We start from the raw sequence: 27,138 nt of genomic DNA on the forward strand, positions 1-27,138 counted from the left end.
GCTATTGAAAAGAGTTGTTGTTTTTAAAACATGAATAATGTCTTCAACTAGAAATATACGCAAAATCTCTTTATTAGGCGCCACCATGCTTCAATTCTCTGAAGTATAAACATATCGTTAGAAGCCTTGTTGATGAGTAAAACGCAATTATATACGGTTAATTTTAAATGGTTTCACTTGATATCATGTTGGTTGTAAATATTCCATCCACATCACTTAAAGGCACTGTAATTGTTTTTTTTAAATGGGCTGATTGACGACAAATTTAGTTTGCAAGCAAACGATTTATTTTACAAATTCTTTCCGGCTAGAACAGTTTTAACTACCAATCCTAGGATTGCGTGTTCGATTTTCAACCCGGTCATACAGTATTGCTTTTACTTGAAATTTAATTTATTTTCAAAATGCAATGTTAGATGATTGGTCATGTAGTAGATTCGAAGGCCATTCATCCCCTTTCTTGGATTCTAGCATAACGGTGGCATTAGTTTACACTTAGTACTGGTGATCCAGCTTACTTAGGAAAAAGTGTAAGTTAACTGACCGCCTAGATATAACTGAAATGAATTTAACAATCGTTACCTAAGTTGTATGCATCTCGATGTTAATAATACCAAAAAAAGCTATAATTGAAAACGATTGATGCTCCCGATAATATGCTTTGTCGATATATTGTTAAATTGTGTGGCAACATATTAAAGTTCAAGGGCATCTCTCTGAAAACTCACTGAAGAGGAACGGCAAGGCAATATGCGAAATTTTAATCGGAAGTGATATTTCATCAATCATCCAATCAGATCATGCTTTCCAGAACGACCTGACAAAGATGCGTATGTCTGCTCTATAGGGATGCATATCAAAATTTATTGAAATTTATTAAAATTCAAATCATGAGCTACGGAGATTTCTCTCGGAAATAAAAGTAATACGGATTGAAGGACGGACGGCGGACATCAAGTACAAAAGAAACTATTATAGATAAAATTTATTTCAGACCATCTGAGACTCAATACAATCAACTTAAAATTGAGACAAATATACAATGCGGCGAATATAAGCTTACCCCTTACCCCTTCAAGGCCACATAAAAGCATTGGCCGCACGACAAGTTTGGGTCGATCGATTGGAAGAAACAACCATCTTTACGACATACGCATACGCATTACCGTTTTTCTCATTTAATTCTAAATATGTATATTTTTTAATAGAAAACGCATTTTAAATACATGTTATGTTGGACAGTGAAACAAACTTGGTTTGGATATGTATCCGATAACTACACTCCCATACCTTAAGCTTCATGGTGCTATCTCAATGACCGTTGTACTTGTTTATATGTTGTACTATCAGAAAAAGTTTTAACTCACTACAAACGAAAAACAATCCAGTATTTCTAAACAATATTGTTTTTGCACCGTGTAAGAACGATCACTCACCTAAACAACCATCGCCGTTCGTTGTAATCAATTATGATTTGTAAATTGCGCGTAGTAATCGATTGGTGACGAATTCAAGTTTTATTTCACTGTGAAGATTTAAAAAAAATAACTTAGCATGTACCGTTAGTTTACGAACGGTTCGTTATTTCAAGTATGCAATCATTGTTAGAACGAGTACATGAATGCATTTTCGATGTTTAATCTTTTTGCGCAATACTAAAGCTTTCATATATCTTTATCCAATGGGTTGTTAAATCGCAATACACCATCTAGTTCTTTCAATTTGAACGAAGTAAGTATAACATACAACACATTAAAAACGACATTCTTAGTAAACATAAATTATGAATTTGAGGACGTGAGAATATTAATTTATTTTTCAATACAAGAAATATTCAATATGCAATTAATCATCGCATTTGAACACTATAACTAACATCATCCATATAAATATAACGTTGATAAGGATTTAACATGTCACAATCGAAAGTTCCTGTCCATGTCTGCAAATATTATCATCTGTGCATGGCGATTAATTTTTCACCAGGATGCCTCTACGTTTTCCTCCTACTGAATCCGAACTTTCCCTCCCTTGAGCGACTCCTTTGTGCAGAATGTCTCCACCCTGATGTGTATATAGCGCTGGCCAAACTACGTAGTCAAACTCATATCCAGTCTGAGTGTAGGGTCGGTACGCCGCGTGATCAAACATTTGACCTTGTTTATCAATTTCGATATCCATATAAACTGGTGGGTCTTGAATCACCATCAACCAACAGATTTCCAGACATTTGACCCAGAAGGCACGCACGTGCAGATTTCTTATTAGATCTGGTCCTAAAATGTCCGCTACGTTATCACCTATGCCCTGAATATAAAGCACGGTGATTGTTAAGCAAAATCGGTTTTGACAAAAATCATTCATTTTTAAAAATATAATAAAAAAGTTTTTTGAGTCGACGCCCCGTTTAATTTATATAGGTGATAAACGAGAACACATATTTACGTATATAAATCAATACAATTTGATAATAGAACTTTAAATGTGTTGTAAATATTAACCAACTAAGAGACAGCAATAATAATAATTAGTACAGGCTCCATCAAAGTTGTAAGTTTGTAATTTACAATATAAACATAATTTATACCTGCGTTATTCGTTTAAAATCAATGTCCACTTGACGGGCTCTTTTTCTTCGTTGTTTTATTTGAATCAGTAATACGTCATCTTTCTCCTGGCAAAAAACACAACAACAGGTAATTAAAGATTACATTATACTCAAAAGTTTGCAATGCTATACTAAAAACAATCAACGCCATTTATTTGATAACACAAATCTTTGTATGGGCACTTGCCATGACTTCATTTTTTAATATTTCTGTGTGCACATTGTAGGAAAAACATTTATTGTGTACTACAAATTCACTGCTTTGCTTTAAGGTTGGAGACCATGAGTCTTTGCCAATAGGAGGGAAACCCTCATCAACTGGCGAAAAGCCGGTAAAAAGATGGCAACGTTAATGTTTGTTGATTCTCTTTTTCTTACATACCACATTACCTATCTTACTTATTGTTATAATCAATTTGGAATGCTCTTAAAAAAATGTATGTTTATGATGGTCTCTATGCGCAAAAGTTTGACTTTATTTTGTGTTTAAGTTATTGCTTTTAAATTGAATTTGTTACATAAATATTAAAGTACATTGTGTCCTAAATGCTTAAAATACTTTTTAATACTAACATACTGCTGCACACTGACAGCGAAGTACACACCACTCTATTCTCCCGTATAATCCGTATCTAAATAAACATTCCAAACGGAAAAAATCCTTTGCAAGCTTAATTTCGTTGTTGTACTGATACAACCATTATTTGTTAATGTTGCAAATATGTAATACGACGTTAAATGCGTTTGTTTTTGCTAAATATGCTTGACTGACCAATAGGAGTGCATCATTTTGTTGAAATGATGGGCGGTGATAATCCGTTAAAGTGCGTCCGTATCATTTTTGGTCAGAACAGATCCCCTCAACCCGACACAATGTTTTTAACTTCTTACCTCGCTGAAGGTAGAAAAGGCACGTTGCAGATCGTGAACGTCGCTGGTTGCAATCAAAGTACAACTATTGTATATTTTCTATAAAAAAATAACAAATATATTTACCATGCACACACATAGATATGAATGTCGCCGTTATGAGAGACTTAAACGAAAAACTGACGGTTTACAAAGCATGTAAGTAGGCTTCGGTCTACAATAGGATTGCTAAATACAGTATTTCATTTGAATCGTCGGGAAAATTGGCATTGCTTTGGGTAATATATTATAAGGTTTTCTAATTGTCCAGACCAAAGTTTGCTTATAAAACTGTACAACACGTAATTGTAAAATCCTCGATACGTGTTACATGCAGTGAAATTTACCACGCTAATTGTCCAGACCAAAGTGTGTTAATAAAATCATCCAACACATTATTCTAAAATCCTCGATACATGTAACATGTAGTGAAATTTACCACGCACGTCCGCAGCAACATTTGTACCGCTGATTGCTCTGTTGAGAACTGCTTCCTAACTGTTTCGTAGCAATTTGTCCACTCGTTGTCATACAGCTCAAAAAGTCTCTCCGCAAGTTTTGAAGGTCTGTTAGAATCACTCAAATCTTGTATGTCCGGTCTAGATAGTGATCTGAAATGACCATTCGTTTTCGCTTTAAGTTTCAAGTTTATTTGAACATAACATCCAGAAGGCCAAAGGCCCAAGTGAACAAATTAAACGTACAGTGTTTAAAGAGTAAACAATCATGATTATACAAAGTAATAATACGTACAATTGCAACAATACATATATTAATAATTTTTTTACATAAACTAGGTCTTAATATGAAACAATACTTTCTACTTAACCAAATAACACAATTCATTTTTTGTACATGTTTGATAGTTGTAGTACAATACGTGAACATGTACGCTGTTATTCAACTCATTACAAATATATGAGAAATTTAAGACTTCTAGATGTTTTGTTTGCGAAACAAGAACTTTTGAAATGCCTAACCCACATTATTTGATGGACGTAGAAAATTTATCATGTTAAACAACAATTGTGATACGTTATCTTTTAGTCCTCTTGTGCGAAGTTGTACTGTAGACATGAAAAGATGCACTCACAATACATAGAAAATTTTAACGTCAAGTGTCACTATAACCTCGAGCATATGCGGGCATATTTTCTGATCTTGGTTAACACAATTGTGACGAGCTATGATGGAATTGCTAAATGGTAAGAGAGTTTTGTTTTGTTTATAAATTGTTTACTATCTTTATTTATTTATCACATTGCCTTTGTAAAATTGTTCGCTGAAGAAGATATATTTAACTTGTGTTATATTTTATACAGCTGGAACTATGACGACTAAGTACCGTTGAAGCTTACCGAGCAACTCAATCAAACAATGGAACAATTGGGTGGATATTATATACAGGGATACAAAACGTATTTTTTATTTAGTTCGGGTTCTTTAAAAATGTCTTTAATAAATAAGTGTGCATCTTAGAACCATAAAATATGTTTGATATTCATGGAAAAAATATCGATTCAAAAAGAAATAAGAAATATGATAGGGTCATGGTCAAAGTCACACACAAATCACACAATTTAATTTAATATGCCTTATTTTGGTAAGGATTCTACCATACTAAAATGGATTCTCAAAATGTCCTTATGTAATTGTTCTCAATTATCAGGCAGTGGTCTGCATTGTATTGTCTGTAAACCCATCACAGGTACAAATGAGTTAAAAAAATATAATTTACAAAAGGCACAACTCTTCACTTATACCTTTTCTTTTAGTTCTACACCCATCCATAAACAAAATTTATTTGGTGGGGGATATTAATTCAATGAATATGCTTGTTTTAATTGTGCTTACTCTTCCTTTTGATTAATCTTCTTTTTATAATCTTCTTCTAATTTCTTTGTTTCACGTTCTTTGGTTTCCAATTTTACAAAGGCGTCATGACAAGCCCTGCAAAAAGCAAAAAAGCAAAGAAAGTGTTAAAAACAGTTATATTAGTAGTAACAGTAATAGTAGTAGCAGCAATAGTAGTAGGAGGAGTGAGGTGTTATTAGTAGCAGTATAAGTAGTAGCAGCAGCGCCAGCAGCAGCATGAGTAGTAGTAGTAGTAGTAGTAGTAGTAGTAGTAGTAGTAGTAGTAGTAGTAGTAGTAGTAGTAGTAGTAGTAGTAGTAGTAGTAGTAGTAGTAGTTGTAGTAGTAGTAGTAGTAGTAGTAGTAGTAATAGTAGAAGTAGTAGTAGTAGTAGTAGTAGTAGTAGTAGTAGTAGTAGTAGTAGTAGTAGTAGTAGTAGTAGTAGAAGAAGAAGAAGTAGTAGTAGTAGAAGTAGTAGTAGTAGTTGTAGTAGTAGTAGTAGTAGTAGTAGTAGTAGTAGTAGTAGTAGTAGTAGTAGTAGTAGCAGTAGTAGTAGTAGTAGTAGTAGTAGTAGTAGTAGTAGTAGTAGTAGTAGTAGTAGTAGTAGTAGTAGTAGTAGTAGTAGTAGTAGTAGAAGTAGTAGTAGTAGTAGTCGTAGTAGTCGTAGTCGTCGTCGTCGTCGTCGTCGTCGTCGTAGTAGTAGTAGTAGTAGTAGTAGTAGTAGTAGTAGTAGTAGTAGTAGTAGTAGTAGTAGTAGTAGTAGTAGTAGTAGTAGTAGTAGTAGTAGTAGTAACATGGGTAGTAGCAGCAGCAGCAATAGTAGAAGTAGTAGAAGTACATGATTAAATTTTACATACTTCTTTAAATCAGCGATTTCGTTTTTCAATCCGTCTATTTCACTGCAAATAATATAATCAACATTTAATTTTATGTAAATAGCAAGTAGATTGTTTACAAAATCGAATAGACCATATGTAAATTGTTGTACATGAACTTAAAAAGCGGCATGAGTTTTTCTAAAAGCACTCATACTCTTAAACGGCAGATAGTCATTTCAATAATAACTCACGACGTTTTCTTTCCAATTTCTGTGTCTTTGTCTTTGATCTTCTTTTCCATAAATTCACTAGGAAGAAGATAAAAGATAGATCTTATAATTAATTTAAACATATACGATGTGTGTTTTTTAATTTGCAATGAGTCTCTTTTGTGTTATAATATTATTTTAATAACAAAAACATTGTTTGGATTGAGTCAACTTACATTTTGTCCTGCATTTCGGTATTCGTCTTTGAAGAACTTAAAAAAAATATTTGTGTAATTGAGTCGGTATATATTTGATCAATAATTGAATGCAATACTTTAAAAATCTTCGTTTTAAAGTAATATAATGGTGGTTGTCATTTGCAAACTGATGTATTATATTAAGATCCGACATAAGTACCACTAGAAGTGTGTTTATCACTCTATTACACCATATAAACAAAGTCAATTTGTTATCTACATGACAGTATGTGTTGTTTTTTTTTATTTAAGGGGTGTCTAAACCGATTTCTTATTCTTCACCGGAGCTTATACAAATGTTAATTATCTCATCGAGGTTTCGTCACTAAACAGTCGCAGTTTTAATGGTTTATTAATATATTTATATAATCAATACACTTTTAGTGATATAAACATACTTTTTTTGCGATTCTCTAATGGACTTTAACATTGTAAGCTGGCTCCTGTAAACACTCCTGTAATTGATTAGTCCAGTTGGAAACCATTAAATGTGTACGTTATTTTGTATAACGCAAATCCACCAAATTCAAGTTATACGCGAGTTTACATAACTATATGTTACAATTATGATTGGAATACAACACAAACGAACAGAACGACGGACCATAAAGAATTGACGTCTCTAAGTGTGATCAATTACATGTTGTTTTTTTTCTTCCATTAAACAATTTGCTATGTGTTATTTTTCAATCGAAAAGTGCATATTAAACCTATTGAAATTTACACATATTTAGTGTTACAAACTCTATTGCTTTCTTTTCATCTTTAAGACTGAGAACCTCTTCCTTTTTTATTTCAAGGTTCTTCCTGGAAATAAAACTCAGAATTATTAAAGAGGACTTGAAATTTTGGTACCAAATTAATCAACATAATATTCTCAGGAAACAAATTTATTTATCTGTATTACTTTGCAATACAACGAACTTTCGTTTTTTAATTTTGCTTCTATTTTAAAGGGGCCTTTTCACAGATTTTTTTAAGTTTGTCATTTAATGCTTGATATTGATAAATGTAATCATTGGATCTGAAAAGCTCCAGTAAAAATCAAGAATAACATTAAAAAAAGGAAAAAAGTAGCCCGCAGCAGGGCTCGAACCAGTGACCCCCGGAGTCATGGAGTAAAAAACAATTAGACCGCTTGGCCATCCTGCCAAGAATGTACGATTGACGTATTTTATACTTTATATAAGCAATCTTCGTAGTTTCACAAAATTAAACGACAACAACAGAACTCTCCAAATTATTCAACTGTTTCGCGTTGCAACGCTTTATAATGTTCAGGTTTTTAAATCGTCAAAATGCATATTATGAATATTTTAGACCATAGAAAATGTTCAGTATTTCTGTTTCCTCACAAATATCATAACTAAAACGAAAATTTGCGAATCTGAAACAACTTTTTTCAATTTTGTCAATTTACCAAAACGTGAAAAGATCCCTTTAATATCAATACTATCGTCATAACTAAAGCCATTTAATGTTTTATACGGTTAGAAATCGTATTCATTTATACACCGAACATCGACTGCAAACATATATTAATAGTACTTTAAAAGATATTCATCGCATCTACACATAAGTTTAATAATTTGCAGGTACCTATAATAAATATCATGAGTGAAATTTGCGAACTTTTCAACGTATTCTATGGAGTGTGAAAATAACCCTAGCAATAAGAATCCATTTAAAAATGTCTTTTAAAGATTTGAGGGTGTTAGAATCAATGATTTATTCATGTAACATGTTGCAAGTCGTGAACCAAGTACCTTTTACTTCATGAAAACTTTACAGTTACAAGAGTGAGTTTTCTGTAAGAAATCATGTACTCGCACGCCTTATTAATGTTCCCTTACTAGTATATAATGATGGTGAATTAATGAAATATGTAAGTATGTTCCGTCAACTATTAAAGACGCATTATAAGGAGCTTTGCATACTTCACGCCTCCTAGTTCGGACGATAGTCGATCAATTTCTTGTTTGTTTTGCTCCCTGAAAAAAATTGGTCCGTGAATAAATATATTTATTTGATATTAGTTATTCCAAATACTGACAAAAGAACGATTTTGGTATCGATTATTCAAAATATATTTGAGTAAATGATGAATACGCAGTTTTTTGTACACAGAATATATTTCGAATATCGAGCGCAGTTAATTTCGCATTGTTTGTCCTATAGATAGATAGAAATACGAAAAACTGTAATAACGAAAGTTTTTTAAGGACTAACGGACAGCGGGTGTGACGACTAAAATAATTGTGTTAATTTAATTCAAAAGAAATTGAATCGCAATAAAATGAAAGTTCAGCCGGACCAAGTCAGGGTATTTCAGACTTTTCCGGTTAACAAGCCACATGACAAGTATAAATAAAATGTCATGAATACATCTTTTTCTCCTTCCATTGTATAACAGAATAACATTTTAAATGTGGTTATATTTTATGACTCACAGTTGTTTCTGCAATTTCTTAGTGTCGATCGAACCACTGCTAAAACGAAATAAAGACATTGAGAAACATTCGGTCATTATAATATTAAACTGATCAACATACAACTCTAAATATACTACATGTATTTTTTATGATAACAATAGAATATTTTTTCTTAAACATGCAAATACCGAAAAGTTTTCGAAAAATTATTAAGTTCTAATCGATAAACAATAATAATATCGATTTTGCATGAAGGTTTGTTTACCGACAATATAATTAATATACGAGTTATCAACATACCTCTCTCTAATAGAGCAATTGCTTATCTATCAAATTTACCTTTGATTGGTTGTGGTTTTAAGCTCTTCGACATGTTTTTTCAGGGATGCAATTTCTGTATCTTTGTTTTCGCTGAAATGTTCATAACAAGAAAACACAGATTGTGATCATTAAGGGAAGAAGCAGCCTAATTGTCGTAATACCATGTGTGTGTTATTGTGTTTTCTCTTCATAATCTACTTTTAAGAAGAAATTGTTGTTGAAAATGTGTAGACCGTTTACCATGTAATAAAACAGTGATTAGCAATTTTAACATGCAAGTCCCTTGGTAAAAATGCTCCAACCGGCCGTATAAGAAGTACGGACAAAATTAACCAATATAAATACGTGTGTCCAAACTTTAAATTCAGTTTGGGCATGTTGATAAAAATTAAGGTAGCGCAACTGTAATGATTTCCCGCGATTTCTTCGAAGCTTGAAGAGCCTTTTTACCTGTTTACTTATGGATATCTAATTTAAGCAGGTACTAATGTGCAGTTGTCGTGGCCGAGTGGTTAAGGCGATGGACTCGAAATCTTTTTGGATCTTCCCGCGCAGGTTTTAATCCTGCCGACAACGCATACCGTAATAACTCTATGTTTTCGGACACTCTAAGTTTTCGGACACCCCTTTTTTTAGCAAAAATAATTATTTTTTATGACTCTTAATTTTCGGACACACGATTTTTCGTCCATTATTTATGTCTCTAAGATTTCGGACAGAATATTTTACAGCGCTATTTTACCAAATTTCGGTCCTGTTTTCGATATCTAATGACACTTCGATCATGGGGTTTTACAACCAGATTAACATCATAAAACATGGAAGGTGCATGCCTGAGGGCAACGGACCATTACATTGCGTTATTGGGTAAATAACCTTGTAAACCGGTATTAAACAATGGTTTCGCCCGATAGCATAAGCGTTATGACACCTTCTAAGTAAAATAACTGTGACAAATACTAAACGCTTCAAAGTGTGATGCACCCTATTGCAAGTTTTACGAACAATGGGAGGTGTTAGAAAACAACTTCCTGTTTCTGAAATGAACAAACAAAGAATTCATAGTTTGCTTTTTTTGCGTTAATTACAGGTTCATACTAGCGAGTATCGGGACGTCACATTCTCATCTTTGAACTCGTTGGTCAAAGTACAACCTTGTAGTAACTTTCTGTCAAATAAATTAAGCATTTAAAATTATTTAAAATGCAGTGCAAATATATATAACTGTAATTTATACTATACGGCATGGTATTTTACAAGCGCATGCTATTACCGGTAGTCGTTGAAACAATTGACGCTATTTTCGGACACTTCAATTTTCGACTCTAAGTTTTCGGACACCTGCATTTTGTGAATATTTTTCGTATCTATGTTTTCGGACACAAAAAAATTAATTATCTTTAAGTGTCCGAAAACATAGAGTAAATACGGTACTTTTTGAGACGCGTTTTATTTCTTTTCTAACGTACTTTGATTTAATATGGCATCTAAGCTATGTGTATTGTTAAATAGTAGTCCGGTTTTCCAGCAATAACAGAAAAATTGCGATAACTAGCTGTATAAACCAAGTTTTGCATCGAAGTACAAACTATTCATATTTTCACTAGCGCCATGCGCTCGCGAAATTATTGCAATTTTCTCACTTCTAATTGAAATAAATGTTTCATATTCACTCAAAACAAACAATTATCCTCTACTATCTAACATAAGGAAACTTCTTTATAATATGTGTTATTAATAGAAGCTTTTGTCATAGTAGATAGTACATATATATTGGCTTGAATTGTGAACATTTTGGTACTTCAGCGTCTGTCGATATAGCCTCTTCAGTTTCAGTTTACAGTTAATAGAATCAGATATGCTTGTATGCTAAAAATAATTACTTTGGATAGCTTAATAATCCTGCTTTCATTCATACTCATCAGTTTAACATGAAATATGTTGCACTTTTTATGCACTCTCTTCAATTTTAAAAATTAAAACAACGCTATGGCTCAATTGGGTGATTTACTGCTAGAAATACGAATAATGCATGTTGCATTTTTATTTTTATTTCGAAAAGTAAACGGTAAATCTCTCTATTTCTTTGTATTGTTGCTGTATATAGTGTATAAATAAAAAAAAAACTAAGTTCAAAATATTACTTAAATGATACTATTTCGAATTTTATGACACTTTGTTTTTAACCAACCCAATTTCTACTTGGCTGAAACCACTTACATTTTACGGCGCTCTTCCATAGACAACAAGTTATAAAAAATAAATGTCTACATACTTATTTTATCTTGTTTAAACTTTAAACACATTTACTGCATCTGTACACACCAACTGCATGCCCATATTTGGAAATCTGGATGAATTATGGAACTTTCATATATCCCAGGGGTGTTAATAAACTTGACATAAGCCGAGCGAGGGGGTGGTTATGAAAAAATCCGTATTTTTTTTAAACATGGATAGCCTACCTAAAAACGTGCATGTAGTTCAGTGAAATGATGCTGATTAAGAAAATAATACATTTGATTATATATTTGGAAAGGTGCCCATTACAGGTGCGCTACCTTAAAGGTTGTTCTATCCCACCGAAATTATCATACATTCTTGTATTTATACGTCCTCATCGTTATCTAAAAGCTAAGGCTAAAGAATAGAGGGTGTGATTTTAAAGGGACCGTCAACCGCGATTGACGAAAAAATCAAAGTTATAAAATACCGTGTTTTTTTTTAAATTATTAGTTTATATTGATTGAAATATCACGACTGGTATATTACATTACTTGAAAAAAGTTGTTTAGTTTTCATATTTTCAGTATATTCGGTAATAAATTTGACTGGGTACAGGTACCAGGTAACTTACAGTTAACTATAAATAACGCAAGTAGATTGATCACCATCGTTGCGTGGTAAACCCAGGAATGCAAATTGTGCATGCGTAGTGAATTGTATATATTTAATATATAAAATGACCATTCTGCATGCGTTATTTATAGTGTGTATATCGTTATGTCACCTATTTTCGCGATGTACTTTCGATTACACATCGCGAAATTTTATTACCGAATATACTGAAAATATTAACTTTTTTAAAGTAATGTTATATACCAGTCGTGATATCTAAATCAATATATACTAATAATTGTAAAAAAGAAGGTATGTTAGGTAAAACAGACGGTATTTTAGAACTTTTCTCTTTTCGTCAATCGCGGTTGACGGTCCCTTTAAAATTTCGGAAATTTGCCTGAAAATACTGCTTGTCAAAATACATGTCAAAAATGGCATTTAACGTAATATAATTTATTATTATTTATGAATAAATACTTAAGTGACATGAATTATTATGTTTGAGAACATTTATATACTTAATGTTGGTAGCATAAATGAAAATCGGAGTCATTTGAAAACAGTTTCCAGAAAATCTAAACAGCAAAAATGGCAACATAAATAAACTATTACATCTGACTGATGAATAAATAAAAATATTATATTGAAACCAAGTTAATAAAACAACAACATATATACAGACATGATAATGATGCGGAGAATGACATTACACAAAATAAATCTTCTCACAGTAGTTTATGACAATCTTAAAATATTACGGTATTTTTTACCAAGACTAATTGACAATATGAATTCTTAAAATACATATATTTGTATTTATACTTCGATTAAAAATATATCACGATCGTATCGTGAAATTGCCAATAAATTGATTTCCGAGTTTACGGTTCACACGTGTTTACACATTTATTATTACGAAGTCAACACGCAATATTTTTAACCTGACTCTTACCAAATAAATTATACCTTATACATAGTTTATTTACAAAAAAAAAAGATATTTTAAGTATTTAAGTCGATTTAACCCGATATTTCCGTTACTTCCTTAATATGATTAAAATGAATATTTAATTATTTAAATCGGCGCCATCGCAAGCTTACAGGTTGTTACAATGAATCATTTGTAAATAAATTTTGTTACACTGGTTCAACACTTTATTTTGATACACTTGTGTTATCTGAATATGACAGAATTTACAGTTTTAATTTTCTTATAATAATATGAATATTAACAAGAAAACATATATAACGCTCCGATCATTGAATCTCTAATATCTAGCACTACATTACTATTTCTGCACCCTCCCCACCCCTCCGACCCCAGCAAGGTTTGAGAATATAGTCGCGGATTTTCCCTTCTGTCGGAATTATAATTTTCATGTAATTAAGTGATGATAGAGAACAATCAATTGCCGATACTTTTTTAACGGTAGCGAGATCTTAGACACTATCCGAATTTGATGAGACGTTTTATGCAACATCCCTATAGAGTGGGTATTAAGGTATGGAAACTAGTTACTTTGTTATGAGACGAGTTACTTAGTCGTGGAAACAAGTAACTTAGTCGTGGTGACGAAGCAACAAAAATATGCGTCTCATTTGTGACTCTTGAAATACGTCAATTTAAATGACATTTTTGACAGCTTTTCTACCAAATGTTCATTCGTATATTGTAAAGTTTATCGTGTCCGTTAATGGTTAATGCAGTAATTACAACATTTTCTATTTTCCAGGCTTTAAGTAAACTCATAAATGATTAAAGTGCATTACCTGATGTATGATGTTTGACATTCAAAATTGATTATTTTATTGCATTTAATATGTGTTTGGTGTTAAGTAATTTTAAGCACTTATATTTTTACTTCAGCAAAGTAACAAGTGTCGCATAATTTGCATCATCTAAGGAGCGCCTGTAAAATATTGCAATTCATTAGAAAGCTTCACATCCTTTGGATAGGAATCTTTTATATTAATATAATGTGCATTATTTTTTACATAGAATTTCTGAATATAACACAGTTTTATATTTAATGATCGTTAATTTAGACGCGAACGTGGTATCTTCAATTTCTTGTAGTATGTTGGAAGGACTCAAATTAAGTACCTAAAGTATATGTGCTCATGTGCTTTAGCATCACATTTCTGTGTAACGTTTCAGATAACAAGCTCAATATACACGTGCTTGTTTCAGAAATATATTTGATGAATGTTTTCTTCGAACCCGGAGAGCATAATTTGATAAATGCACTATGACACTTTGAGAGTTTACTTAAAGCCCGTACAATACAAAATGTGGTAATTACTCCATGAACGATTATAAAATCAATATTTATTTTCTTTATTCATTACAACATATGACGATGAACCAGAAATTTTTACTCAAATAATTAAATCTTTAAATAAATCCAAAAATCATACCATACCATAAATCAAACCATAAATCAAATGTTTACATCAATGGACACGTACGCCAAACCGACACGTTTATTCGTTACTTGCAGAAACAAAACTTGTGACTATGTGTCGTACAAACTATTCTGCACATATTAGTGGGGATTTCGCAACACTGTGTATGTTATGTGTATATGGCCTAGATTTCGACTCCAAAAACAAAGCATTTGTTATTGTGCAAGTTCTTTGATATTCAGAAACAATATCATCTTTCACGTTCATTCTAGATTGTATTTCAGCAACGTTTTATTTGTTTAAAAAAGGTATGATCGTATACACAGCCTGTAAACGTTGATAACAAGTTAACGGACATAATCTGATAAGTCTATCAACACCCAACTATGCAAACAAGTTAACGGACATAATCTGATAAGTCTATCAAAATCAAACTATGCAACGGAGCTGAATATTACAATTACGAGTAAGTATTAAAGATATTTATGTTTTTTCACTATTGAATTTTTTATCGTCACTGGCAAGGAAGGCAACATTTATATATATTTGCATGACACATTTTATCATTGGAATTTATTTTACTGATATGTTCTGTAACGCAGAATAAGCTAGATACGTTTAGCGCAATATTGGAATTTTTGAATTAATTAATTTTCTGTGGAAATGTCGTTATCACTGGATTAGGGTATTCGATGTTTTGTTTCGGTGATATACTGTAAAAGTACCACGGTTGTTTCGACGTACATTTACATTTTGTTGTTTAAGTGAAATAATAGTTTGTGTTTTATAAGCTACTCATCACGCAATATTTATTAGTAACAGTTATTTAAACTTTGAGGAACAATAACAACGGAATTAGACATACTTAGCTGTGTTTAGTTCAGCCTTAATGCGATCTATTTCTTGTGCTCTCTTCTTTCTGAAATCAAAATGTGAGGTAAGTGTATTGAAATTGAGAAAATGAAAATAAGAATACGCGATTCGCATGTATCGCTAATTTTGGTAAAATACGAATAACAAACCAATACTAGAATACTATATACAGTTTAAGACTTAATTCGCGTATAAAAATGATTAGATTGAATTAAAAATATAAATCATAAACACCAGTTATTAAGATTTAGACTTAGCGCCCATAAGTTAGAAATACAACAACAACAACAACAACAACATTTATTCAGCAATAAAGCTTTCAAATAAAGCTTCTAGCCTACATAAGTGAATACAAATATACTTCTGGTTCAGATGATTGCATTTAGTATCCGATAGAGGAGAAAGAAAACTTTAAATCGATTGCTTTGGTGCTTCATTCATTGAAGTATAAAGGTGAAAAGATTAGTTAGTCCCGATGTGTTCATATATCGCGAATGCTTCCTCTAGACTGTTAGTTCGTATATAATAAATGACATTTGTATAAATGAGCGCAGGAAGGGTTAAAAATGTTTATAAAATTGTCTTTTCTTTCATTTTAATATATTCAGATATCTGAAAAATGTCAGTGTTTATGTATTTATTGATTGGAAGTAAAACCTGTAATGTGGATATGAATCTGACATATTGAAAAAAGCTTAAAGATTTAATCAACAATTTTAACAAAGTAACAGATAGTGTGATAACGTTCTCATTGAATAATACATGCGTGTAACAAATAATGTACTTGTTCTTTTTACTATATATATATATATATATATATATATATATATATATATATATATATATATATATATATATATATATATCTCAGATACCTGTATGACAGACAACACGTAAATATGAATCATAACATGTATACTTTAGACAGACATAAGTATGCATATACAAAGGATTTTATTTAATAATAAACAAGATATATATATAATAGTAGGTATATGAACAAAATCGGTATAGTGTGATGAGTGAATTCATTGATCGATTAATCACTTACAAGTTCTTCTCTTAAATTGTTTGCGTGATGTATTTTGCTATGTTTATCAGTTCACTTTTATTGTTTGTGGACATAAGGATTTTAAATTTTGTTATCGTTGGCCATCTGCAATAGTATGGTTTTAAGTATGTTCTTCTTATGTGAGAGTATAAGGGACACGTTAAGATAAAATGATATTCGTTTTCAACTAAATGTGAATTACAAATTTTGCATTTTCTGTCTTCTCTATTTATATTATAATAACGCCCTTGTTCAATTTCCTGTTTGTGTAAAGATAGTCTGAATCTACTTAATGCTATTCTATATTTATTTTGTTTTATGATTTTTAGGTATGGTTCGAGTTCAAAATTACTTTTGAATGTACAATACGCGCTAAGCCTTCCAGATTGATTAATATTACTTTTCCAGTTCTGTTTGAATTGATTTAGTATCCTGAGTTTGATGGTATCTAGTGATGGTTTAGCAATGCTTTGGTTTATTTATAACTCCGCAAGGCCCATATGTTTCTTTTATTTGTGATGACCAGTTATTTTTATTGTAATTGACTCCATTTTCTGCGTCCATTTTTAGCATGAGATAACCCTTTTTTATTATGTTATTTTCCTGTAAGTTTAAATTTTTTATCCAGTATCGAAACATAATAATTGTTCGGTGTTCATTCATAGGGATTCTTCCAAGTTCGCCATACAGACCCATTAGATTAGTTGAAGTTTTTACGCATAGTAATTTTCTTAAAAATTTCGAATGGATGTGTTCAATGTCAAATACAGACGACCCAGAGATGAACGCAAATATAAACTATGAAACGCAAACAATGTTGAATCCAAATATCACCTTTTTCTAACTTACTACATCTATAAAAAGCTGCGAACAAAATATTGTATTCGATCAAACTGGCCAAATTATGTTTAATTAAAAAAGACTATCTTGCCAAAAAGCTAAAGTATTTAACAATGTTGCGAGATTAATTACTGACGCTCTGTGAAGAAAAAAAAAGTATTGGCTGCTTTTTACATTAAAATATTGTATGGTACCCTAAAGTTATTGCATATGTATTACTTCTTCCTTCTTACCGAGTTGGTAAAACATTAACTTTTGTAATTTATGTCGATAAACATGTTTGTTTTGTATTGTACTGATGCGATTTGACTAGCATTTGTTAACTGTCAAACCTTTTGTTATTATACTGAAAAATAGCTCTTTTACAAGCTACTAACCACGTGATATTTTTTAAGTAAGTGTAATGTCAATTTTTACTAACAATCATAACGGAATTAGACATACTTTTCTGTTTCTAAATCAGCATTAAGTCGATCAATTTATTGTGAGCTCTTCGATCTGAAAGAAATGTGTCTGTAGGCTTAAAAAGTCATTTGATGACTTTATAACATGTTATAGTTTACTATGTTTGCACATGTTTAAGCACTTCGATATGTTTTATTACATATTTATTCCATAGTGAACACGTTCCCATATACATATGAATGGAGGTTTTCATTGAGCCAAAAGTGCTAAAACGTTGTTTACAATTCTGCGAAGGTATTATTCTTCGTCTACCTAACTACAGAATCAATGCAACGAAGATAAATCATAAATGATGGGCGATTCATATGGGATATGTGTTTTTTTCGGTTTTGATAGTCAATCATCAAAAGAAAGGGAGACTATATTTTCTTGAGCGCTTGAGTGAAAAAAAATGTAAAATTGATTAAGCTCTTTTACTAATTTGCATGATGTTTTCCATGTTCTCTTTATTAAATAATGGTAAATGCGTAAATTACATTATTGTCTAATACACATCAATTAATAGTCGGTGTGTATGTGGTTACTAACGGGTGATAGGTATGTATTTTTTTTTAATGACATAATTTAGATATGCTACAAACGAACGGATGTAAATTTACTTTTGGTCTTTTTGTTGTATCTTTTTTCAAGCTACTCGTCATGTTATATCTATGACTATATGTCATGTAATAGTGATAATCAATAAACAAACTAAGATCTGGCCAACGGTCTCTAGTTTAGACTTAAGAGCGAAATGTATGAATAGTGGATTGACGGAATTTGGAATTAATATATACAAAAACTCATTATTGGTGCTCTTGTTTTGATAGTTTCTAAATTGATAATGTTTTCATATCTAAACGAATGCATGTTTTGCAGTTGTTTAAAGCACATCGACCTTTTCTTTTCTTTAAGTCTGGAACTTTTATACGAAAATATGATCGTGATCGTTCATTTCATAAAACTGTTAAAAACTTCCCAATACATAATGCTTGGAGTTATAATACTTGCGTACGAACAATTTAAGATTAAAATGTAAGCATTCCCAATAACTGACATTCTGATTAACTGCCTTTACTTAATTATAGGACTTGTTTGTCTATTTTTATGTTTAATGTGATTATTAGCGTAATAAAATGAACACAAACTTACAAATCCTCTTTCAAAGTTGCAATTTTCGAAGATTCAACCTCATCAGAAGAGCGCCTGTAAACATTTTAAACAAATATTTTGCATTGGATTTTATACTGATCTCATACCTTATAATTCGTATGGTTATATTAACTCACATGTGTATTAAAATAACTTGTAAAAACACAATATAAAACTACAAAAATGTATGCTTTTTCAATTAATGTAATATGATTAAAGAATAAAACTGTATTTATGATACACAAAGACATTGTGTGCTATTAAAAACAAGTTTTGGCATATAATGAGGCAAAATTAAAATACTAAGCACTTTGCATATTTTGTGTTGTATTTTGGAAGCACTCAAATGTCATACTAGTGATAAAGATGATAAAACAACATACGGCTACGTGCAAGTGATTCTTTGTCGTTGTTTTTTTTTCTTTGAGAAAATTAAAATCAGACGTGAACAACTATACAATTGAGCAGCACATGTGAGTACCTGGCAACTGTTTCTTTCTTTGACAAGTTATCCAGTTCTGATTGAGCTTTTTTGAGTTCCCGTTTTCGATTTTCGCATTCCGTCTCCCTTAAATGAAATTTTATTTCATTTTTTTATGTGGCATCGAAACTGTATATTGTACTAGAAATGTTTTCACGTTGATAATTGTGCGACTGAACAAGAAACACAAATTAGTCGACATGATGTGAACAAAAAGCACATTAAGTCAAGATAGAAAGATGCACTATTTTACGTATGTAGTCTAGCGGTGGGCGGTGTTGATAACGTGAGTTAAAATTTTGTTAGAAAAGAGTCAGGATAATACATTTGTCCTTGCTTCATTTTTGTATTTACCATTCCATATATGATACAACAACATAAATGTGTTCATTAATTACTATTTTATACTAACGCTCCTTAAAACTTACTTCTGTTCGAGCATGTTGTTCAGTCCCTTTATTTTGTCATTGGCTTTGTTCAACTGCTCTTTGCTGGAATAATATATAATGTTAAAATGCCTTACATAGTCTTAATGAGAGATGATAAAACCACTCCATATATGATACCACAACATAAATGTGTTCATTTATTACGATTCTATATTAACGCTCCTTAAAACTTACTTCTGTTCGAGCATGTTGTTCAGATCCTTTATTTTGTCATTGGCTATGTTCAACTGTTCTGTGCTGGAATAATATATAATGTTACAATGCCTTACATAGTCTTAATGAGAGATGATAAAACAAAACAATGACGATGAATCAACTAAGAGGGGTTAGCAAACTACATCACATAAAATAAAGCAAAATGCCGTAGATGTTTACGGTAGGACCAAAGAAACTTAAGATAGGCATGAATTACAAATGATACTAAATTGATCTGGAAAGAGATACAGGTAGCAATGCTTTTGGGGTATGGATCAAAATAGCAAATTTAATGTTAGGATCCATTCTTCAACATTCTAATGGCTATTGATTAAGGTCAAAACGTTGGTTAGACAGCTTGGCCGAAAACCCTGTCATTAATTTATCTAAAAGACTCAACTGGAAATGTTAGAAACAAATTAATGTCTACACAGGATACTGATCTTTTGAAATTTTGGTATTTCATCGCATTAAAAATATATTAATATGATATTTTTAACAAAGAGTGTCGATAATTTAGCTACCAGTGTAAAATCCTGAGATCATGCACGATGCGAGATCACTACTATACCATTTCATATCGCAAAATATCTTTATTTTTTTGCGATCTCACATCATATTACTGCAATATCTCATCAAAATTGTGTGACCACGCTTTGCATGTTCTCGTTCGAAGACGTGTAATTCTCCAACTGCATAAAACGCGGAATCACGACGTCAGATATAACTATTCTAAAGTCCGAGAATACGATTCAAGATTTCATAATTTACACAGCAAGGTTGTTAGAGTACGATAGGGATATTAATTGCTCAATCTCGCATCGTGTTTCTTGGAGTCAGTCGAGATTTAATCTGATTCAGTACATTCTTGAGAGCAAAAATAAATTTAAAGACTATGGCATGCTTTTAAGTATCAAACAGATCAGTTTGAGAAGTTTACATTTAATTAGTATATATATTTTCATAGCAAGTGACAATTTTTGTGAGTGGCAACACCTTGTAATAATACTGAATTAAAGCAGCTGTATGTAAGGTGGAAAAATAATCACGAAAGTTGAAAACGCACTTAATTTATGTTATAGGTCAATTTTTATTATAAAGTAATTTATGAAGTTTATTAAATTTATTTAACTAAACTGTGTTGTGTTGTTTTATTGTTTAACCAGTATCTTTATATTAAGTTAGTTTAAAAAGTAAGTTACGAGTATTCTGTGGGAATATAAAATTAGTCAGTTGTTTATTCGATTTAGTCGTTTAAGTCGTTTTCCTCTAGGTAGAGATAAGATCAGTTCACCTTATCCATACAGTTGCACGTTAATAATTTGACTTATACTCAGATCACTCCTCCCTTTTCCCGTGCACAAATAGGTTCAATGTCGATCGCGTGCATCGAATGATTGCTATAGTCATTCGATGTTTTACTTTCAAAGAGTCTACATCTTTGATATATTACTGATTTTTAATATCATTAATAAATATATATTTTAGGTAAATGTGTTTATTAATTTCATTATGTTCGTTGTTTTAATTATATTTTGGATTGCTTGTATTTTAATGATCACCGTCGGATCATGCATTACTTGTATTTGTCTATTATTAATATTATTGTTAGTGGATTCGATGCTTTACTTTCAAAGAGTCTACATCTTTGATATATTAATGATTTTTAATATCATTAATAAATATATATTTCAGCCAAGTTGAGTTTTCTTCCACGATAGAACCCACAAAATAACCTACCGGTAACATTTAAATCATTGCAACATTAAACAACTTTCCTTTTGAACGATACGACATTTTATATTCTACCGAACCCAACGAGTATGTTATTGGTGACATTATCCAGATTGCGAACTTTATCATTCAATGCTTCCATTTCTTTTTCTTATTTTTTCCTGGAATGTTTAGTCCTTACTTTATGCGTGTTCATATATGGCGGTTGGCTGTATTGTTTATACACTGTTTACCTGTTTTATCTCTCTATCGCAATCTTTCAAAGTCAAACTTTGAGAATGATTCTTTTATTGCTGTCATAACGTTCTTGTTCAAACGTTGAGCACACTAAATTAAGTATGCCATGAATATTATTGCGCTTCTTATATTGTAAAATACATATTAATTCAATTGATGCGTAATTAAACAAAAAATAATTGAACATAATTACATAAATTCTCAAAAAGCCTGAACGGAAGTTGAACTTTTAACATGCGCTATCAATCCTCGTCAAATAATTATGAACACTAATTCTTACGAAACAAAATTATTTAAAACTTACGACCCAGGAGATTCCTTTTTCTCAGGTACAGTTGGGGGTCTGCAAAGTTAAAACCCGTATTTGCAATCCAAGACACAACTCTGCTTTCGATTAAACATACAATATTGCAATTCAAGCAATCAGCAGAAGGAAATTAGCCTTTTTGTGATGGCACTTATAAGGTACACATTCCAGAATGTATAAATATTATATAACTGAAGATTTAACTACTGTAAAATCATAAATATTTGTGGAACCTTTATTGGTGTTAATTTCGTGAATAGACCGATCCACGAATTTAAAATAAACACATGTGAAAATGACCGACGAAAAATGGCTCTTTTTCAAAATCAGAATTCCACGAAAGCACTTGTCAACACAAAATATTTTTGACCACGAAATTTAATGCCGACGATTAAAATGATTTAACAGTATATATAAATAACACACTGGGATTTATTATTGTATATTGATTGTACATTCATTTCACATACAACCATGCATAAGGACAAACAATTTATAAATCTAAAAGTATACATTAATCACATATCTTCACATAATAATGTATAATTTATCACATCGGCTTTGTAAAATTGTTCGCTGAAGAAGACATATTTAACTAGTGTAATATTTTATACAGCTGGGACTATAACGACTAAGAACCGTTGAAGCTGATCGTGCAATTCAATCAAATAATGTAACACTTAGGTGAATATTATATATATATATAAAATGATACGAAAAGTTTGTACTTTTATTAAGTTCGGGTTCTTTAAAAATGTCTTCAATTCATAAGTGTGCATCTTAGGACCATTAAACAGGTTTGATATTTATGGGACAAAATATCGATTTAAAATTTAATAAGAAAGATGCATCACTATATCAAAGTGCTGGCACACAGTGAGTTCACTGGCCTTTTAGTTAGAATATTAGGAATGCCGTTGCGAAGTCTTTTAATATCCTCTGCTTGGTTCTTAATGGTAATGTCTTTTTCCTGCTTCTCTCTATTCAGGGAGTTTATATTCGATCTTTAAGAATAAATACTTTGTAATATACATGCACAACGTGTACAAATAGTATACTAGGTTTATGAGAGTACAGTTGTAAAATTAATACACACTGAATTACACCATAAACAACATCCACGTCACAAATATAAAAAGACGTCTCAATACTGTCCGTATTTCTTATATTATACAGAGGTGAAATAAAAAATAATAATTACTCGGTGTGATATGCTGTCTATATGAAACATAGTTGTGTTCATACACGTTTCTGTCAGAAAAAAGGTGTTTACAAATAAGCGACAGAGATAAGAACAAAATACTACGTGCAAGTGATTCTCTGTTTTGGGAGAAAATTAAAATCCTACCTTAAAAGGTATATAATTCGACATATGTAAGTACCTTGTTTCTGTTAGTTTCTGCTGTAAGTCATCTCGTTCTGATTGAGCTGTTTGGAGGTCAAGTTTCAGTGTTTCTTCTGCTTTCGCCCTTTAATGAAATTGTATTTTCAAAGTGTCATGCATCGGCTCATTATAAAGTATTAGTGTATACAATTATATTTGAGTAATTAATAGCACGATTTTGTAACGTAAATGTCTCATTTTTATATAAAAACTATCACCAAAATACTTATATAAATTGATATTTAAAAATGTTTTCACCTTCACAACGGGGCATATGCAAAGAAACGTACCTTTAGTCAAATCAACAAGCATAACATGCACATACAGTCAACCTTAAAACATACACTCTGTACAGTCGTAGTCTAGCGATGGCAAATATCAACTGACGTGGGCGGTGTTGATACTGTGAGTTCACATTACTTAAGATTATGATATGGAAAAATAGTTTTCTTTGCTGTAATTGTTTTTCTATAATGTTGCATTAATCTTTTCGTAATACAAATGTGCTGATTTATTACGATTTAATATATTGACCCTTAAGACTGTCACTTACATCTGATTGAGCTTGTAGGTCAGTTCCTTAATTTCATCTTTGGCCTGGTTTAACTCGCGAGTGCTGAAAAGATAAATATTGTAACACTGTCTCATCCAAAGAGGCGATGAAACAATACCATCAATTAGAGGGTTAGAAAAATAAATCACATAAGATAAAGCACTACACAGTACATGTGTACGGTATGACGAAAGGACATGTCTGCATAAACGCAAATGCACATGCAGTAAAACAACCGTAAAGAAGCTTAAGATAGATGTGACTTACAATTGTTATTACATTCATCACGAAACAAATATATAGGTTGCCAATATTTGCTGCGATATGTCTCAAAATAGCAAATGTATTGTTAGGATTTATGCATTCTTCAAAATTGTATAGACTATTATTAAAGGTAAAAGCTTGGTCAGATGCACCTACGCCGGAAACCGTGTCTTGTATTGATCTTAAAAAAGGAACACCCGGATATGAGCAACTAATTTTGCAAACAGGACACTAACTCTTCCGCAATTTTGGTATTTCCTCTCATTTCCAATGTGATGATAAACGTTGGGAGTGTTTTCTCAAGCCAAGATACATGATAAGGTTGTCGACAGTGCAAAATCCGGCGAACACACCCGATGTTCAGATGAAATCACATACGCGCGATGCAAATTTGCCCCGTTTATCTCGCACATTCCAATCTTTTTTAGCTATCTTACATCATATTGCTGCAATCTAGCATCGCGATTTTGCAATCGCGCATTAAATAATCGTAATCACGCTTTGAGTGTCAGACTTGTAATTCTTGGAGACCTAAAAGTGCAGAATCACGATTAAGAGTTGCAGGATAATTATGTGAAAGTGCCCTATAAAATCATATGTACAATTATTTGAATGACTGGTTCAATCGAAGGCCGTTGTGTTTTATTCCATCAGCTTTAATATAAACCGGTTTTAAATTCAAGAAAAACTTAACTGATCTTTTCTGTACTGATTAAGTTTGGTTCACGAGTCATTCAAATCCGTACCATAATCTTTAAATGAAAAGAAGTAAGCATTTATTTTATGTTGTTATGTCGCCGTTAAGAATGCGGTGTCATTTCAATAAAAGAGTTTTCAACACTACTTACAAAGTGTTAATGGATAACTGAATACACTTTGAATTCTTATATTTAATGGTAATAGAATTAGACTGGTAAACTAACGTTTAAATAAGTAAATCAGTGTTTTTAAAGCGAAAGTAAATTATCATTACCGGTATTCACTTTTGTAACAAGCGCATTAGATGTGTAGAAATTGGCCAGTCATTAAACAAATGCATTTTGAAAACCTCGCAAGCCCGCGGCTTCGTCATGCAGTTACACAAGTTGAAACAAATGCACTTGGTATGCAAAATATTTTTAGAGGAAAGTTCGCTCCCGTGGTAATACTGTGAAATATTGCCTTAGTAAAGAGAGAACTTTTTATTATTGTTTGCGGGAATGAAAATGAGAAATCTGTTTAACTTAATTGAAATATGGAAATATTTCAAGTTTTCGTTTGGTTACATGCTTTAAATTATATTTGTCATGTTATTAACTATTTAGACGTTTTATGACAGTTCTATTTTCTCAATGATGTGTATTTGTTTGGTTATGAAATAAATATTACAGTCCATATGGGATTTCAGTGAATATTTGCCGTTAGTTTTAGTGCTGCTACTGACCCTATAAAAAGTTACGTATTTCAATGGCCTTTACTCGAGCGAACACTAGGCATAAATTAATCGGTACAGTGCAGTGTAGGCTTACGTTAACAAAAACAGTATAAAAAACATGGTCTTAGAGTGCAAACGCAAGTGCAAGACTCACCAATTAAAAAATGCTATTTAAAATGATAAACTGTCGAAGGTGAACAATGCAGTAGTGTTTGAAAAGGATTAATTATAGGTATGAATAGTTGTATTGTCGATTTCTTCTGAACTGTAAACCTCAAAACGACCTTGAAAAAAATGACAGCGAACAATTGAACGCCTAACCCAGAATAATTAAAAACTATAGATAAAAAAACAACAACATTTTAGTACCAAGACGTAAATCCCATGTCATGTACATTAATCTGTACCATTTAGGTATTAACTGATAGTTTAATTTGCTCATTACGACTGAGACTTTACCAACGTCGTGTGAAATGAAGGTTTTCGTCATTTTAAAATGTTATATCTTTACTTCTTCTTTACTTTTCACTCAGAATTTAATTAATTTTCATACTTTTCATTTGAAGAATTTCCGTTTCGTAGCTTAACAATTGTTTCCTCTGCACTGCAAATAGAACACATAAAAATAACTAAAGCATAAGTATGAGTAGAAAATATTTCAATCAATATGTAAACGTAAATTTTGGAAAAATCATTCACCTTATTATAATCAGCAAACTTATATAAACAGTGTATATGATTAAAACATACATTTTAATGTGTCAAATATACACCCTATCAGACTAAAAACGCGATACTTGCATGATGACTTATCTCAAAAGCGGTTTAATATATCAGCTTGAGAATTCAAACGTTGTTGTTCAAAATCATTTCTTATAAAGCTGAATTGAAACATTATAAATATCTGGAACAGTTCCGAACATTTTTCACCTTAAAGCACGCGACAATTGAGCTATTCGAACATTTTTCAAAAACTTAACTTAAATCAAACATGTTTTCGATCATGCAAGAAAAATCCATGTACGGATAACTGATCAGTTCAGATAAAAAAAATCCAGAAGACTTAAGACAAGATATTTACCGGGCTCGACTATAAACTTACAGCAT

The 27,138-nt window shown here is 31.5% G+C and overlaps 1 protein-coding gene across 1 annotated transcript; it reads right to left on the bottom strand.

Annotated features, from left to right (window-relative positions):
• LOC127878400 (uncharacterized) lies at nucleotides 1-27,138 on the bottom strand. Its single transcript, XM_052424926.1, has 22 exons — nucleotides 27,134-27,138; nucleotides 26,585-26,635; nucleotides 24,354-24,416; nucleotides 22,414-22,452; nucleotides 20,118-20,180; nucleotides 19,923-19,985; nucleotides 19,495-19,581; nucleotides 19,014-19,067; nucleotides 15,519-15,572; nucleotides 9,425-9,496; nucleotides 9,104-9,142; nucleotides 8,591-8,644; nucleotides 7,398-7,460; nucleotides 7,052-7,108; nucleotides 6,633-6,668; nucleotides 6,439-6,495; nucleotides 6,227-6,268; nucleotides 5,372-5,467; nucleotides 3,957-4,128; nucleotides 3,500-3,577; nucleotides 2,588-2,674; nucleotides 1-2,307 (listed from the first exon to the last, which is right to left on the bottom strand). Exons 1-22 carry the CDS (start codon nucleotides 27,136-27,138, stop codon nucleotides 1,972-1,974), a joined length of 1,668 nt encoding a protein of 555 aa, XP_052280886.1. The 3' UTR covers nucleotides 1-1,971.

The sequence above is a fragment of the Dreissena polymorpha genome, chromosome 4, assembly GCF_020536995.1.
Source record: "Dreissena polymorpha isolate Duluth1 chromosome 4, UMN_Dpol_1.0, whole genome shotgun sequence".
NCBI classification, from domain to species: Eukaryota; Metazoa; Mollusca; class Bivalvia; order Myida; family Dreissenidae; genus Dreissena; species Dreissena polymorpha.

What these genes read in the sequence shown, in the direction of transcription:
- LOC127878400 (XM_052424926.1), bottom strand. An exon ending in GATGAAAAGAAAGCAATAGA is followed by an intron (nt 7,109 to 7,397) that starts GTTTGTAACACT and finishes AATCAATTACAG; the next exon opens with GAGTGTTTACAGGAGCCAGC. An exon ending in AAGATTAATCAAAAGGAAGA is followed by an intron (nt 4,129 to 5,371) that starts GTAAGCACAATT and finishes TGGTCATTTCAG; the next exon opens with ATCACTATCTAGACCGGACA.